General features: G+C 42.2%; 1 protein-coding gene across 10 annotated transcripts in view; it reads right to left on the bottom strand.

Annotated features, from left to right (window-relative positions):
• The window catches only part of GALNT11 (polypeptide N-acetylgalactosaminyltransferase 11), a 39,859-nt gene extending 23,111 nt beyond the window's left edge, over nt 1-16,748 (bottom strand). For 2 of the 10 annotated variants that reach the window (XM_418541.8, XM_046930874.1), the window contains exons 1-2: nt 16,651-16,748; nt 1,382-1,714 (exon numbers count right to left, since the gene is read on the bottom strand). In XM_418541.8, the coding sequence (XP_418541.3) occupies nt 1,382-1,676 (295 nt within the window). In that variant the 5' untranslated portion in view covers nt 1,677-1,714; nt 16,651-16,748. Of the gene's footprint in view, nt 1-1,381; nt 1,715-2,079; nt 2,127-3,899; nt 4,049-4,195; nt 4,268-10,137; nt 10,203-13,909 lie in introns of those variants that run through there. The other 8 variants (XM_004939136.5, XM_046930860.1, XM_040695379.2 and 5 more) reach the window with 8 other exon arrangements.
• Between the last annotated feature and the right edge of the window lies 1 nt (nt 16,749).

The raw sequence follows: 16,749 nt of genomic DNA, 5'->3' as shown, positions 1-16,749 counted from the left end.
GTTATGTGGATCTCATAGGTTTGCAAAGAAAAGATAGATTACTCTACCAGATCAGTGTTTTTGGCTATCACACGTCAGTCCTTTTTTTCTGTTGCTGGTTTTTTTGTTTGTTTTTTGCTTTGTGTGTTTATCATTGCCCAAGCCCAGAGTGGCATGAAGCCCCTTCCTGCAGCACCTGATCTAATTCAAACAGAGAGCCAGCTGTCTCCTCATGATTCATGTAAAGCTTATCCTGGCACCGTAAATCCTCTTGGCTTTCACCAACCAAACTAGTCACTCTGTTTGAAGATCAAGGGACTTCTCAGTTGAAAAGCTCCAATTTCTTTCCTGGCCAGCACTGAATAGCTGGAAAGAAATGGCCACCTCTGGACTGGCTTTCACCTCACTTGGCTCTTGTGGTTTTTGCAGTGAATTGATAAACATTTGTAACGCCACAAGGCAATGCAAATTGGCATTTCTGTTTTGGAGGGTGTTTTTCCACATACGTGCACAAGTCTAACATGCAAGTTTGTTAAAGGTCTATAAACTTTTAAAGCTAATGATACAGTAATGATAAAAGAATTTGGTTGGATATAAGTATTAAGCTCCTGGCTATGGAAGGCATTACAACAAATCCCCAAAAAGAAGTAGATACCAATATTATAACACTCAATATGTGCCTCCAGACTTAAAGCGAGTTCACAGGCTAATAGCCAATGCATATTCAAATACAGCAGAAAACACTAACCTGTAAGAAGTTCATTACACAAAGATTTTAGTTAGGAATACAAACCTAAATAATCTCATTGATGAAATATGTTCCAATGAAACATGCAGATATTTGTTGGTACAAAAGAAGCAGGATTTGACCATAATCACCATCATCTCAATCAATCTTACATTGTAATTTTGTCCCAACCCCCCCCCCACATTTTTTTTTAGGCTATTTCATACTCCAAGAATATTCTCCACATCAATGGTCTACATCATGTATTGCTACCAAGCTACTTTTAATCGCTGCGTAAGACCACGGCTTCTTGATGGCTAGTAAAAGTTCATGATTAGGTTCAAATACAATACAGGAGCAAGACATGAAAGACATACACTGAACCTTCTAAAAAAGAAAATCAAGAACCACATCAAGGGTAGACATATTGTTGTAATCCAGTCCTTGTTAACACTTACACAGAGAATTATAACTGTTAGAAATAGTATATTTTGGATTTTACACGACAGAATAAATTTCAAGTAACTCCTAATTAAGAGAGCCACTAGTACCACTTACATTTAACACCAAAGCTACCTTATTGCACAGTTTCACCCTGAAATCCTTTGAACAAATAAACAGACAACTTTCATTTTCTACTTCTACTCTGTTGTCACCCATTTCAGGAGCACTCACCCATTTCAGGAGAGAAGTCTCTCTCCCCCTTTACTGGGTCCTGGACATGATTTCCAATAGGATTTCTAAACTTACTTTCTTTCTGTTGCAATTCAGGTATATTAACTGGTCCCCGAGTGAAACGGGGGTAGAATTTTTTTGGAAATGGCTTCTGAGGTTCTAGCCCCTTGATGGGCACATTCTTGAAGGATTGGTTCTCTTCACTGAAGTTGAAATAAACAAAGAGCAGAAGCGTCCAGGTCACCGATGTGAAAAGGCACCCATAACAGAAATAGCGAAGCGTGACACTTCCCATTGTACATTCAGCATCGTTGAGGACCCATTCTCAATTACCTGAAAGAGAATAAGAATAAAAACACATTTTGAGAGTACCTCCTATTAACTCCTTAGGCTTATACATTAATGAAGTTCATTCTACCCATTACTCTTCCATTAAATATTTTTGCAACGTTAACTGCAGACCTTAAGAAGGAAATGCCTCTTCACTTTCCCATTCAAGAAGCATGACCACAGTTGGTCAACATGTGGCCACTACTGCTTTAAAACATGAAGCAACAATCACTGGCAGCCAAGTGACACATCACACTTAAGGGTAAGAAATTAATTCTCTCAGAGCAGTAATATAATTATCTTTCTCCCACCAGAGTATGTTCTTCATCTGCTTACATTCATTTAAACATCAGTATCTAAGTACGTACCAGATACAAAGAATCGGTTCTTGCTTTCAGTTCCTAGCTTGAAATGTGGAATGAGAGAAGACAGACTGAAAAACCAGTAGTTAACTCCTCCTTCATTCCAGATTTAAGAACACCAACCATCGTGAGCATCCCAGAAATTCCAGAAATCAGAGTGCAATCTAGCTAAGACACAGTATCAAGACAGTGACATTTACAGGCTCTCTTCAGAAAGAAAAGAAGCAGAGATAGAATAGCAAAGAATAAAAGCCTCCAAGGAAATTCACTGGCTCACTGTAGGCATCTGCAGACTCTGGAATAGATTCCGTCCTCCCTGGGGGAGGTTCCCACCTGAAGCTGAAAGGAAGCAAAGCAGCCCATAGTTTTCCTGTAGGCATCCCACCACTAACGCCACTTCCCAAAGTATACTGGCAATTACTCAAGTAAGCAAACCCCTGGAATGAAGCATGTGAAACTGGTGATAAAGTTTTATTTACAGCCCTGGAGAATCAGGTAAACTGTTTGGAGTTTCTCCTGTCTAAACAAGGCTTGGCTCCCAAATTTCAGAAAGAAAAAAACCCTCAAAGAATCAGATTTCTCTCATTATCTAAACACAGTGAATTATTAGCATAGTAGCAATAAGTCAAGAAAACATTTAGCCACCATTTAATTAGCAAAACATTTGCATTAAGAAAACAAAGTACTGGAGATGGTGGGGCAGAGTTTATGCTAATGTATTCCTCAGGCTTCTCAAGAAGTCAGAAACTAAGGAAAGTCCTCAGATCAGGCTGGCAAAGAACAAACCTTGACAACAGTTATGAGCACAAACAGATTCCCTTTTCAATATGGAAAACTACTAAACGGAGGTAGAAGGCATTATGATCCCAAAGAAACCTATAAAGATCCCACTCATTTTGGCAGTGTAATTCTGAGTCCTAAAGTGACTTGCAACCAAAGATTCAAATTCCACTTTCACAGACTGCAGCAAGCCATTCCCTCTGTTCTAAACAGAACATTTCCACGATGTAGAATAAAGGAAGAAGCCTCCTCAAAAACAATTTACCTGTTATTCCTACCAAGTCAAACTCCCTCACTTCTGTAAGGCAAAAAAAAAAAAGCCAACAAAAAACTATGCAGCAGTAAAACCCAACGAGCTTAAAAAGGTCTTAAACAGGGTTTAAATCTCATACTGATTCCGTGCATGCAGACAAATTGCATGCTCTGTAAAACAGGCTCTAACACTGCCACACAAATCTCACTGCTTAACCAGAGGGCCATGAAATTAGTGAGGCAAGAAAAGCTCTGGGGCATAAGTGACTCCAAAAAAAAACCCCATTCTAGCTAACAGGATGGGTTTAGCAGCTAGATAGATGCAGATCACCACACTCCAATAACTTATTGCCTGTGCTAACAGTGGTCAATTACCATACAATAAAGCAAATCCAGGCTCTGAAAAAGCACCGGAGTTGCAAAGAAGCAAGATTAGATGCACAGCAATATCCTTGCATCATAGTTACTCCTCTTGCCAGACAGTCTGCAGACAATTAATACTTATCCTCGAAGATCTGGGTACTTGCCAGTTTTTTCTTGCACAGCCACAAGAAGGTCATCCACTGCAAGACTTGTCCAGGCCTAATACTGCTCCACAGAACCTGCAGGAATTGTTTTCCCATTTGCTATGGTAACACAGATGTACAATCCCACACTGTGGCACGTGTACTTATGCTGTGGAACACAACTGTTTTAATAAGATAGCAATTCCTGCAGCAGAAGCAACCTTTTCATTTCAGAGCTATGTAAAGGTATATCCACACTGAGGTTTGTACAGGAGAACCAGATCTCACCCTTGCTATCCCAGATAGCAGTAGGAACACAGGTCACAAAGCAGCGTTCATCATGGAACGAGCTTCTTCCTCACCTTCTCTGATGTGTTTCACAACTCAGAGCCCATGCTGCTGCTGAATCCAGACACAAAGTTTGCTGTGCTCAAGATCAGACATTCAAATGAGTGATAAATGAGCGATCACCAGAGTGAAAAGATCGCCATCCATCCCTTCCATCTCCAAAAGCCCTCTGACCAGCCCGAAGATCACACCTGGAGACCTACCAGATTGCTCCTACAAACACAACAAGCACAAACCTGAGTGTGATATTAGTCCATGTGTTCTTTCCCAGGGCAGAACTGCTTCGCTTTCCTTTCCCCTCCCCTGCTGTTTTGCAGCTTTGTGAAAGGACACAAAGGTTGAAAAATTGCATTTAAAATAAGTGACAGAACCTCTACAATGCAGAAATGAAGCCCTTTCAGTAGCTCGCTATTCAACCAAGACATTTGGTAATACATTTGGCAGGAAAATACAAAGCCATTATTTATTTCCTCTAAGTTCCAAGTGTTCTGTCAGAGACTTAGCTTTGAAGGCAGATTGGAAAAAAACCTGAACACTGTCTACAAAGGAAAATCAGGGTTGAGCAGTTTACCTTACTTAGCAACACATGAGCATTTACACAATTGGCTTCCTATAGATTTCAATCATTTCTACCAACTTTTCAAGCACTATACGCTATATATAAGGTTCTGCATGGGACCTGCCCTGAGGAGCCAGGAGACCCTTTCCAGCCCTACACTCTTATGTATACAATCGCATCAACACATCCCTGCCTTCCCAACACACCAAGCTGCACTTGTTTCAAAATACCATGGCCAAAATAACCGCTCTGAGGTGCTCCAGAGAGAAGAGAAAAAGTAGTCACAGGGATAACTGCCACACAGGTCTCCCATTTTTCCCTTGAGCCTCAGTCGAGGAGGAGGCCCTTCTGCAATCCCTCAGGGCACAGCAAACACACTCACTCTGTCTAGGCACATTGCTCCTCAGTACTGTTTAGTTAACCAGGAAAAACCCTTCCCAACTTTACCCAGCAGCTATGTCCCACTGCCCAGACATGGTTGCAGTGCTCTGGTGATGGCCAAAAACCATCCACCCTCCCCCAGCTGGTTTCTCCAAGCAGGGTTATGAGATTTCAGCTTTACATTTTCCTCCCACAAAGTATCAGTATCTTTCTCAACTCTGATGTAATCTCTTTTTCTCATGCAGCTTGTATATTTTTGAACTTGACAGCCCTAAAGCCCTGGTAACACGAGCAGAGCCAGCAGGTTTAAATAGAGAAGCAAACTGGAAGAGCAGATTTGCACCATGCAGTGTCTACATGCTCACCAGAATATTTTTCTTATCATTTTATTTATGCAATAATACAGCAACATTCAATTCAGTCACCATTAAATTGCAATTTGAATAGTAAAGATGTAGGGAAACTGCTTAGGCAGAGGGTTGGACTAGATGCTCTGCAGAGGTCCCTTCCAATTCCTACAATTCTGTGCTTTCTATTAAATCAAATGCAAGCAAAAATTGTTACTCCCCTAAAACTACAGTTTAAACATAAGAAAAACTTCATAATATGCATTATGAATCAGTCTCTCTTTCTCTATCACATAACCAGCAACAGAACTAGAGGAATGTCCTCAAGTTGTGCCAGGGGAGATTCAGGATGGATATTAGGAAAAATTTCTTCTCCAGAAGAGTGGGCAGATGATGGAATGGGCTGTCCAGGGAGGTGGTGGAGTCAACATCCCTGGAGGTGTTCAAAAAACACTCTGATGCTGTACTAAGGGACATGGGTTAGTGGGGAAGTATTGGTGGTAGGTGGATGGTTGGACTGGATGACTTGGAGGTCTTTTCCAACTTTGGTGGTTCTATGATTTTATGATAATACAGTTCCTCACAGATAACTCAGACTACGCTTGAAGGGTCTAAAGTATTTCACCCCTCCTTTTCTGAAAAGCAACACAGCTGCCAAAAGAGAGTTTCCAAAATACCTCAATCCTCTTATCCAAAAAAGAAATGCAGTGAGTCAATCTTCAAAACAAACAGAAGACAATTCCTCCCTCTCAGTAACATAGGAGCTTTCACAACAAATAATAAATAAGCCTATGATTACATCTTGAAATATTTTACAAGCTCTTGTTAACACACACAGCATCCTAGGTAGGAATACATGGGGTTTATGGCTGCTTGCATTGGGATACTTCAGAATCCAGTCAGAAGAGATGAACAAAATCCATAACCCAGACAAACAAATTGTCTGAGGTAGCAGCATCTCCTGTATCAGGAAGTTATGGTCCATTTTGGAGGCAAGTGGAGCAACTGAGGAGGAGAAAAGTACATGCTTTTAGAAGCTGCTCCCAGTATCTGCTCAAAATATATTTACATAGCAATCCACTGCATTCCCTATATTTATAACCAAACATTCTGACTTTCAGACTCTCCCTTCTCTCTCTCTATTCTGACTGCCACATTTATTGCCTGACAGTTTTCTCACTTTGACAAAGCCTCAGGAAGAACTGAGTTTGCACGACATAACGGCAACAGCAAAATATTCCTCTCTAATCCTGACAAATTCCACTGAAGAGATCTCACTTCCTTGCAGATGTAGTAAACTATTAATTTTTTTCTCCAAGTATAAAAGTTATAAGTAACTCAGTAAAACTCCCTCAAAGTCAATCAATAGCAGAGCTGAAAAGCTCCAGGAGGCTCCTGCCAGACTCCAGCTGCAGTGATTACTGCACAGCGCTGTTTTCCACATTGCTGACTTCGTGTAGGTTCCTCACAGCACCATCACAAAATTCAGTTCACACATGCAACCCCAAACATTTACATTTGTTTAACCATTTGCCCAACACTGATGCACTCTGTTCCCCCAGACAGCCTGGAAGAGTTTCCTGTTAGGAACCTGTGCAGCTCTAACAGTGACCCAATGTGTGAGCCTTCAATATTTTTAATGAAGAAAATGCCAACCATATTTCACAATATTTTGGCTAACAGAGAAAAAGTAGCTACAGGATCTCTGAGTAGCCACAGTTTAAACACCACATCTGCTTGGATTAACCTCAGCAACTTAGTAAACACACCGTATGACTAGATATTTCACAGCCATGCCAAAACTCATGTTTGTTGGAGGTCAAACAGAGGATCAGATTAACCTCAAAATTTTTGAAACAGCAGTTGGAATTATTTGAGAAATCCTTCAACTCTGCTTGAAGTTTTTCCAAGAACAGCTTTATTTAAAAAAAAAAAAGACACTCATACTTCCATATTTCCTTCTGCAAGTCTATGTAGATATGTATAATTACATGTTATGTATATGATATGTATAAAAGATAGGTTACAGGCCAGTCAGCCTCATCCCCATCCCTGCAAAGGTGGTGCAACAACTTGTTGCATCATGGATGCCATCTCTAAGCAACTGGAAGAGAAAGTTATCAGGAGTAGTCAACATGGATTCACCAAGGAGAAATCATTCTTGACCAACTGATAACCTTCTATGATGTCATCACTAGCTGGGCAGATCAGGGGAGAGCAGATGATGTTGCTCACTTTGCCTTCAGCAAGGTGTTAGGCACCATCTCCCACAACATCCTTGTTATGAAACTTAGACAATGTGGGACAGATGAGTGGACAGTGAGGTGGGTTGAGAACTGGCTGACTGCAGAGCTCTCAGGGTTGTCAGTGGCACAGAGTCTAGTTGGAGGCCTGTAACTAGTGGTGTACCCCACGTGTCAGTTCAGGGTCCAGTCTTGTTCAACACCTTCATCAACAACCTGGATGAAGGGATAGAGTCCATCCTCAACATGTTTGCTGATGATACAAAGCTGGAAGGATTGGCTGACACATCTGAAGGCTAGAACTTGAACATAGGAAGTTCTACACTAACATGAGGAAGAATTCATTTACAGTAAGGGTGACAGAGCACTGGAACAGGTTGCCCAGAGAGGTTGTGGAGTCTCCTATAGATAAACATCCAGTTGAGTCTTGAATATCTCTGTGTAATCTGTCATAGGGCACCTGCTTCTGCAGAGGAGATGGACTTGATGATCTCGAGGTCCCTTTCAACCCCTGCAATTCTATGATAATCTTCATATCTTAAAGGATTATTCTAGTAGAACATAAATAATTATCTTTCTACAGAGTACTTGGATAAATACCTGTGTGGACTTTATTCGGGGAAAGAAAAGCCAAAAAGATAAAGTAACACTACTCACAAAAGCAGCTTTTCCTCTTTTGATAGCCTTAACTCTTCGTACATTTCTTGGTCCCAGTGCAATGGCTACCATTATTGCACTTCCAAAAAAGCATTAGCAGGAACAGCCTCACATCAGGGCAGAGGCTCCCTGGCTGGGGACAGCTGGAAAGGACCCAAGATGGTCCCGACAGCAGCCTGCTCCTACCTGCAGGGACAGGGACCTCCCAAACAGAGCTGTGCTCTTTGTTACAGTGAGCGGGAGAACAGAAGAGGAAAGCAGACTAATTTAGCTTTAGCAACTCTCAGAGAAATACGCTATGGGCCACAAGCTGTCCTCCTGTATAACATCATTGCTCCCATTCATTTTAATGAGATGACATACGAAGATCTATTTTTAATGAGCCACTGTAAATCACTTCTAAATGCAACTTTAAAAGCTTTAGGATCCAAGTTTAGTCATTTCAGCACAGCTATAGAAATCCACATCACGCCATCTAAAATAAATCCTGCTGGAATGAATACAAGTTTTGATCAACTCTGAACAGAAAAAGAAAGTCTTAAAATATCAAGAATGTTCATTATCCTTCATAATGAAAGGAAGATGCATAGAGAGAAGAGCTGCATGAATTGCTGGAAACCTAAACAACTGTACTGTGAGTTTGCAAGTTGGAAGAACACTGTTTTATAACAATATTTAAAGTGTATCTTTATGGCTGTAGGTTCCTACTCTTCCCTACCTTACCCCTGTCAAATGGTTTGCTTGCAATGTACAAGCATTCATTTGTATTTCAGGTTTTGGATGTTAACCACAGATGTCTAAAGGTCGCATGCTACTGTCTTTAAATCTGTGGGCTAAATAATGAATACCTCCTCCAGAGATGTAGCTTTGCTTATCAAGCTTTCTGGAACTTCTCAACTGCAAGTTCTGTCTTTAGCCACCTCCATTTCAGATGTTTCCTTTCTGAGGAAGATATTTTAAAATTTAACATCTTTCACTTCATCAACCAGACTTTTTCCCCCCCCCCCCCCCCCCTTATTGACAACAAATACCTTTCTTCCTACATATTTCTCCCCTCCAAGGAAAGGGAATGCTTCAAAAAAAGACATTTGAGGACACAATTTTCATGCAAAAAGCAGTTCAAAGTTTGGAATGAAGAAGTTTCGTAAGATTCTGGCTCTCATTAACGATCTACCAGGTTTGGTTACAACCAGTGGCACAACAGAGCATCAAGAAAATTAACGTAGCAGCCCGGTTAGTGATTACAATGAGCAAGTACATTTGGACTTAGAAACATGAGCTTATGAAAATCCCAGTGCTGAGTATCTAAGCACTATACAACAGTTAGTTTTGTTCTGCTACAATGTCCTTTCCCCGCCCCTGCAGTAAAGCTCCTTGTTGCCCAAAGGACAATTGCATGGAATTAGAGGGATCTCCAGCAAGTGTGCTGCACTGCAGGGCTGCTCTGCTGAATGTTACTCTCAGCCACCTGGTATACAAATACATGCCATGCCACTGTGGAGCCCTAAAAATACCTTCTCCCTTTTATTTGCTAATAGATGCTTTCTTCCAACTGAAACAATGAGATTTACTTTTCATTTGCAAAACCAGCTTTCAAGGAATCCTAGATGTTCATGCACTGCCTCCAAGGAAAGGTACTGGCATTTTGAAATGCAGTTCTTCCTTCTTAGATACAACTTAAAAAAAAAAAAGTCAGGCTTAAAAACCACACTGAATTTCTTGGATGCACCTCTCTCCTATTAAAGATCTAAATATTAGTTGAAAGATCCTCAGTGCTATACACAAACGGTAAGAGAGCTTACAAGGTCAGCTATGCCTAAGTAAGCTGCTTAGTGCCTTTTCTCAGCATCTCAAATCTACCTACCTTGTTCCTATATGTTCCTTGTATACTATGCCCACAGAGCTCACAAGAACAGTAGTAAAAATACGAATGTACGAAAAACAATTAGAGGAATACTTCTACATAAAAAGCTGAATAGAAAAGCACTCACCTCTTCCAGAAGAGTCAGCACTAAAGAGGCAGTGCAAGGTTACACAGTGAAAGAAAACCAACTGCAGTAGCAGTCAAACCCAGTTGGTGTTTTCATTCCCAGTACACAATAAAACGCTGAGCCTGAAAACTTAACACTTGGTTGCTGAGAACTGCTTCCAAGTCAGTACTGTGAGTGGGGCAACAAACACAGGCTTCTCTATGACAACAGGCTAACGTGGATGGGCTTTAGGACATCAATTCCATGAGGCTATATACCTCATCTGACTGTACATACAGCCTCCAAAGAACTGCTATATTTTTTTTTCTTAAAAGGTGATCCACAATACATATGTTTGGCAGCAATCATTGCACTGCCACTAACTAGAGAAGCATAATCAATGTCTTTCTAAGGAATCTTTCATTACAACACCAATGGGTTGGATCTCAGTCATGCTGGAGAAAGCCATCATTAAGTTTGCATACAAATTTCAATTCTGATTGATTTCTGTTCAAAGGAGTCTTAAACTTTTTAAATCAAAAGTGCTTGCATCGTTTTCAGCCTCTTACAACATTTTCCAAATCTAAAAATAAACAAACAAACTGTACAGCCCTCCCACCAGAAATGCTGGCAGAATCCTGGCAATAAAACAGACCTCATGGAAGTACTTTGGAGTGGGACAGTGAAAAGTGGGGTTGATGGGCTCAGTTTTAAGCCTGTAACCACTGACCATCGACACTGCATTCTGCACAAGACTTTCTTTAAATCCCAGCAGTGCAGTTCACTCCAAGCAGACATTCCTTTGTGGGGAATTCAGTACTGAAATCAACAGCTGCATACAAAAAATATATTAAACATCTACAAACTCAGACCAGAATTTCTGCAAAACGCTACTCCTGAACTTGTACAAAATGCAAACCTGATGCAATTAAGTTATTTCCTAATATTACAGAACTGGAAACTCTGTGAAGCTGACTTAATGAGGATGGTTAGGTTTCATCTTGCCCTCCAGCACTAGATTACAAGGACTCATTCATAGACCTCCAAGTCTATTTCCCACAAATCACACAAGGCTGATTCAGTTCTCTTTTCCTAGATGACTTTCCTTTCCAATACGCAGAAACTTACATAAAAACATGGCAGAAGTGCTATGTTTGCACCCCACATGCTATATTCACTTACAATTATATGCCAGAAGCTGCCACCAGACAGCAACTCAAGGCTGTGCCTACTGCTGCAGCTCTGGGGTCTGCCAGGGGGTGGTGGGATCACTGTCCCAGGAGATGTGGCACCGAGGGACACTATCAGTGGGCATGGTGGGGATGGGTTGACAGTAGCACTAAGTGATCTCAGAAGCCTTTTCCAACCTTAGTGACTCTGTGATTCTGCCCTTGCAGGGCAGTTGATCTAGCCCTGCACCAAACGCCTTTATGGAGCTGGAGTACCTGATATTAGTACACATACACATTATTTGTAACAAAACCTAGTAGTTACGTGAGCAGGGTTAAAACAAGCTATGGTTTAAACTCACAAAAGCCGGCAGATAGGAAAATATTTAACTCAATCTCAACTGCTAGGATTTCCTAATTCCTGTTAAGGCTCTCCATGTCGTTAAGAGATGGCATAATCTTGGAAAGATCCTTAACGTATTACATTGTGAGTTCTCCATGGTTGGCTACTGATAAATCACAGAGAACTGAAAGAAATATTAAAAACACAGGTTTAACTGAACTCCACATCTATTCGCATTTCTCATGTCCAGAAACAAATGTCACTTGAAGTTTTGACTTCAAGCTTTAGCACAGCATCCACAGTATCTGTGCCATCTGGAACAGCATAACAAGGGACATTCATGTTTTCCGGTAGGGGACTCTTTCCCAAGAAGACCAAAAAAAACCCATCATCATTTCTTGTTTCAGATCTATTTTCACAACAGAAGTTTACAGTAATTTCCACATACCAGTTTCTCTCTACTTCTCCCATTTTCTCACTAATGTCTCCAGCCATCAACATAGGAGAGGAAACTCAAGGATACAAACCAACTCCTCTGCTCAGCTCATGGAGTGAGCCAGGACAACCACACATTAAGGCATGCAATGAAGCCATGGGATGTTCTAGCTGAACTATTTGCTCTGCTACGGATTTTGATGAGATCCTCAGAAATTTGCTGTCTCAATATTCACTTCTTAAACCTGAATGCTGCATTAAGGTTTAATTAAGGTATACATCAAAGGTTTCAAGGCCACAATAAGCATAAATAATACAAATAACAAGTGAAACTCTGGAAGAGCAAGAGCTCATTCTTTGTGCCCACCCAGAAAGCCAATTCATCAGTTATACTGAGCTCTTCTTGCACATGAGACACTGTTTTTCCTTTACTTAACAACTAAGAGTAACAGAAGAGGTATCTACCGTTGCTGCTACAACTGTATCTATGAATGGAGTCAGTGAAAACACTTATGCATCCAAACTAAAACCTATATTGTCAGATTCAATATTTAGCAATAGGGTAGGGTCTTTCCAAATACATTAGCAAGCAGACCTTGTATTGGCACGATTCTGAAAGAAGTGGACTTGAACCATTGGATTAGAGTGATAAATCATTAGCAAAGAGATTTCATGCTATATGGAAAGGACACTTCTACAAGTTATGCCAAAGAGAGACTGCCCATTCTTTTCCTTCTACGTGGTCTTACAGACACATTTACTACTCTTCCAAAGAACCTCCTTTGAGAAAAGGGTTGTGGAGCACTTCTCCATCCCCCATTAGCCACTTTTATTCTATTTATCCATTGCCAGTGTTTTTAATGAGAAAGCATTCTCACGATTTTGATGTTGAAATGGATGTTGCAATAGGATCAACAGCACATTTTCCCACTTCACTAGGAGCCAATTTCCAGTACATTGATAGTACAAACATTCAGCACATAACCCAGCGCTCAGACTCCTCTGGTTTCACAAGCATTGAGTCTCAGTGTCTGCTGATGCAGGAGGTAAGATGCCAACCGACAAAGTTTAGGTATTCCAAGAAACATGAAAGTAAAGAATGCACTTCTAGAAAGCAAACTGCCTAACACATACATGAGAGGAGGCATCAGCAGAGCCCATAAAGTTGTCTGCTCTTGGTGCTACGCTGAAGGAATTAGCAAAATAGCCAAAATACCTTCAAAGAATTATTCAAAAGGGGTTGTATATCAAAATTGGAGAGAGTTCTATTCTGGCCGGAAAAGGATCTATCTTTTAGTTCAGGCTACCCCTAAGGTTTACAGCATCTAATTTAATCCTTGTCTGCAGAAGAAAATCTAAGCCATTTAGCCAGATAATTCTTTAAAAACTTTATATAAACCAAAAACAAGACCTCTGAATACACTCTTAACATCCATTATGTTTAAATCAGCATGGCACATAGCCATCACTTACTGAGGTACCTTGCTTCTTGCATGCCACTGCAAGTCTATTAACTGAGCTTATCCTTTCAAAATTAGACATCTTAAATGATGCTGTGTCTCACAATGAAAGCCACAGGAATGACATCGGAATTTAGTGCAGGTAAGCTACCTCACATTAGCAGCTCTGCAACATTTCTCTATGTGTGTATTCTCTCCCTGTGCAAGAGGGAAGAAGTCCTTTCTGTTCAGTGACTTGCTCAAGGGGAAGTGGGATAAGACCACATGTGCCACTGCAGCAGAGTCAATAAGCTATCGCTCATCAGTCATGGCAAACACTCACCCTCAGAAATGCAGAATCTTGTACAGCTATTATCACCAGAAGAAATAAAACCACAGCAGCTCACCTGCCCTATGCCAGGTAGAGGCATCCAAGTACCAACCTGCAAGCGACACGTAGAGCCTGCACACCTATTCCTTGCTCACACACACAGCCTTCAGTATGAAATTTGAAGCTGCCTGGATTAGAGATTTCTAGCTTGTATTAACAGTGGAAAAGTTGATTCACCCCCAAGCACTGTATTCCAGCTTCAAACATGCAAACTATCTGATTGCAGAATATCCCTAGACTGCACAAGAAAGGGCTGAGTATCAGCAGCTTCCTAATTTCCCTGCTTTGTCGCAGTTTTCACAGCGTTCAAAGTATCTACACTAATTATTAGACAATACTAACTCACACGAGAAACATGCTGGAGCACAGCTGAAAGACACCATTAACTTTTACACAAAATAAGCCAAACAAATGCATTTTCTCATGCTGCTAAGCACCAGATTAACAGCCAAAGACTTTGCACTGATAGCATACATTAACACAGTAGCTGCAACAGCAGATGCATTTATCTCCATAAGCCACCATATGTTTTGGAGCATTATATAAGAATCAGGAGAGTATTTGCATTTCTTGTTTTAACAAGGATTGAAACAGACTTTACCTTTGTAACGCTTTTTTGAGGAAACAAAAACACAGGAATTTTCGTACTTGAAGCATATGAGCATATTTTTGCTCTTTAACAGAGAGAAACAGAGCAGCATCTCCCCAAAATAAAGCATTACTTGAGTGATACCAGTGCTGCCTGGCCAGAGAGATGGAACAGCTTAGGAAGCCTATAAGCTGAACTGCCACAGAAAAGAATTATGACCTTTTCCTACTCTTCAAAGTTTTACAGAACAGTTGAGGTTGGAACGACCTCAGGAGGTCACCTGGTCCAACCCCCACATTTGACCTTGTTCCTTCAGTTGGAAGGCTCCCCTTACTTTCCTGCTTCTGTAATCAACACACAGCTGCCAAACAGCCTGACAGCTGCTTAGGTTGCAATCCTTCACACAACCTGAAGGTAACTTCAGTAAGACTGATCCTCCCTCTGTTCTTTTTGCCACTGCTATGTGCTATTCTCTTGCTTGAAGATCCAAATTCCTCATTTTAAACATCTGCTCATATACTCCTAGTCTTCCCATGCATTTGATGCACAGCTTGCCCTGCTCTACACACACTCTGTCTGCCATCAAAACCGTTATTTCACTAGTTACTGCTTTCTACATACTCATCATTTGCCTTTATTTCCCTTGTCATGGCAGTCTGGGGGCTTCCATCCTCCCAGAAAGCTTGAAACACACATCATACCTACTATTATTTTACATCACTAGGAGAAGGATGATGACATCCACTCATTCTGTCTCACGACGCACAGTAACCTACCAGGAACTCCTTTCCTTGCATAACCCAGTATTGATTTGAGTCCTTCAAAACAAAGTGATTAGAAAGCAGAAGGACTGGGATCTGCCCTGAGCATTGCCTAACTGACAACAGGTCAGGCAGCCTGCTGGCTTCCCCCACGAGGCTAAGAGATGAGGGCTCACTAGAGCTGCAGCACTATTACTTTCCCTCCCTGCTGCAGAAGAGCTCCTAAAACTCCACAGGAGCTTATCTTACCCAGGGATGAGTCAAAGCTTATGCAGGAGGCATGCAGTGCTGCAGAGACAGTCTTACCAGGGGAGGCCAATCGCGTGCTAATCAAAAGCCTCTTATCTGGAAACACCTGGTCCTTTGTGCTGCTCTAAAGCCAGGTCTAGGGATCCCAGCTGGACTGCCTCACAGCTGCAGGTAACACAGATAGCAGAGACACAGCAGGGGGGATTGCTACTATCCTTTCCTAAGCACAAAGATTGGCTTACTCTAACCAGAGATGCCTGGGAGCAGGTTACTATTCAGATGAGAGCCATAAAAGAAAAAAAAAAAAACAAAAAAAACCCACAGATGCTGGATCAGAAAGTACCCAAAATATCTCACGTTACCTACAGACTGCTCTTTCTAAGCAAGGAGAGGAGGGATTTGACCTTAGCTGAAACGCATGTTCCAGAGCAAACAAGCATATTAGTGCAGTGCTGATGATCCTGCGTAATTGCTGTACTGGAATTAGGAGATTTCACCCAGCCTTCAAGCAGAAAGCAACTCTCCGAACACGGATAAAGCACAGATTATCGACAGGGCAGCATCAAAGCCAGGTCACGAGATCTCTTTTTTTTTTTTTTTTTTTTTTTTGCCTCCAGAAGAGCAGGGGCTGCTTTACACCTGGGGTGGTGCCGGGCCTCTCACAGCCGGGCTCAGCACACCTGTGCAGGCGGAGGCAGCAGCCCGCGCTCGGCTCCTGAGGGCAGCGCGCCGCAGGGCCAGGATCCAGCACAGCCCGAGCTGCCGAGCCCCGTCCTCGCACAACCAACGGACGGAGGCTTCTACTGCCTCCCAAAGCGGGTCGTTTGCTGTCACTCCCTCCAGCCGCAGCCTCCTTTATAAGCTCAACACGCAAAAAGGAAGGAGAACGCCGCGGGAACTCACTAGAAGGGCTGGAGCCCAGCCACGTAACACAGCGAGCATTTGCACGGAGGGAAAGGGAGCCTCGATGGTACAACGTATGCACCCAAAGGCACAGGAACAACAACAAAACTACACCGCCTTCCATCCGGCGCCGCGCAGCCCCCAGCCCCGAGCTCCGTCCCCGCCGGTCGAGTTCAGCTCACCGCCCTCTCCCCGCCCGGGTCGCCCCGCCGCCCCCGTCCCACGCGGCTCAGGACCGCCACCCCCCGCACTCACCGCGGCGGCGGCATGGCCCCTCAGCCCACCCCGCGCCCTCAGCGGCGGCAGCGCCGGCTCCAAGTAACCCCTCCTTCTGCTCCTCCTTTTTCTCCTCCT

This window comes from Gallus gallus, chromosome 2 (assembly GCF_016699485.2).
Source record: "Gallus gallus isolate bGalGal1 chromosome 2, bGalGal1.mat.broiler.GRCg7b, whole genome shotgun sequence".
In the NCBI taxonomy this organism is placed as follows: domain Eukaryota; kingdom Metazoa; phylum Chordata; class Aves; order Galliformes; family Phasianidae; genus Gallus; species Gallus gallus.
This window is presented reverse-complemented; position numbering and strand designations above follow the sequence as displayed.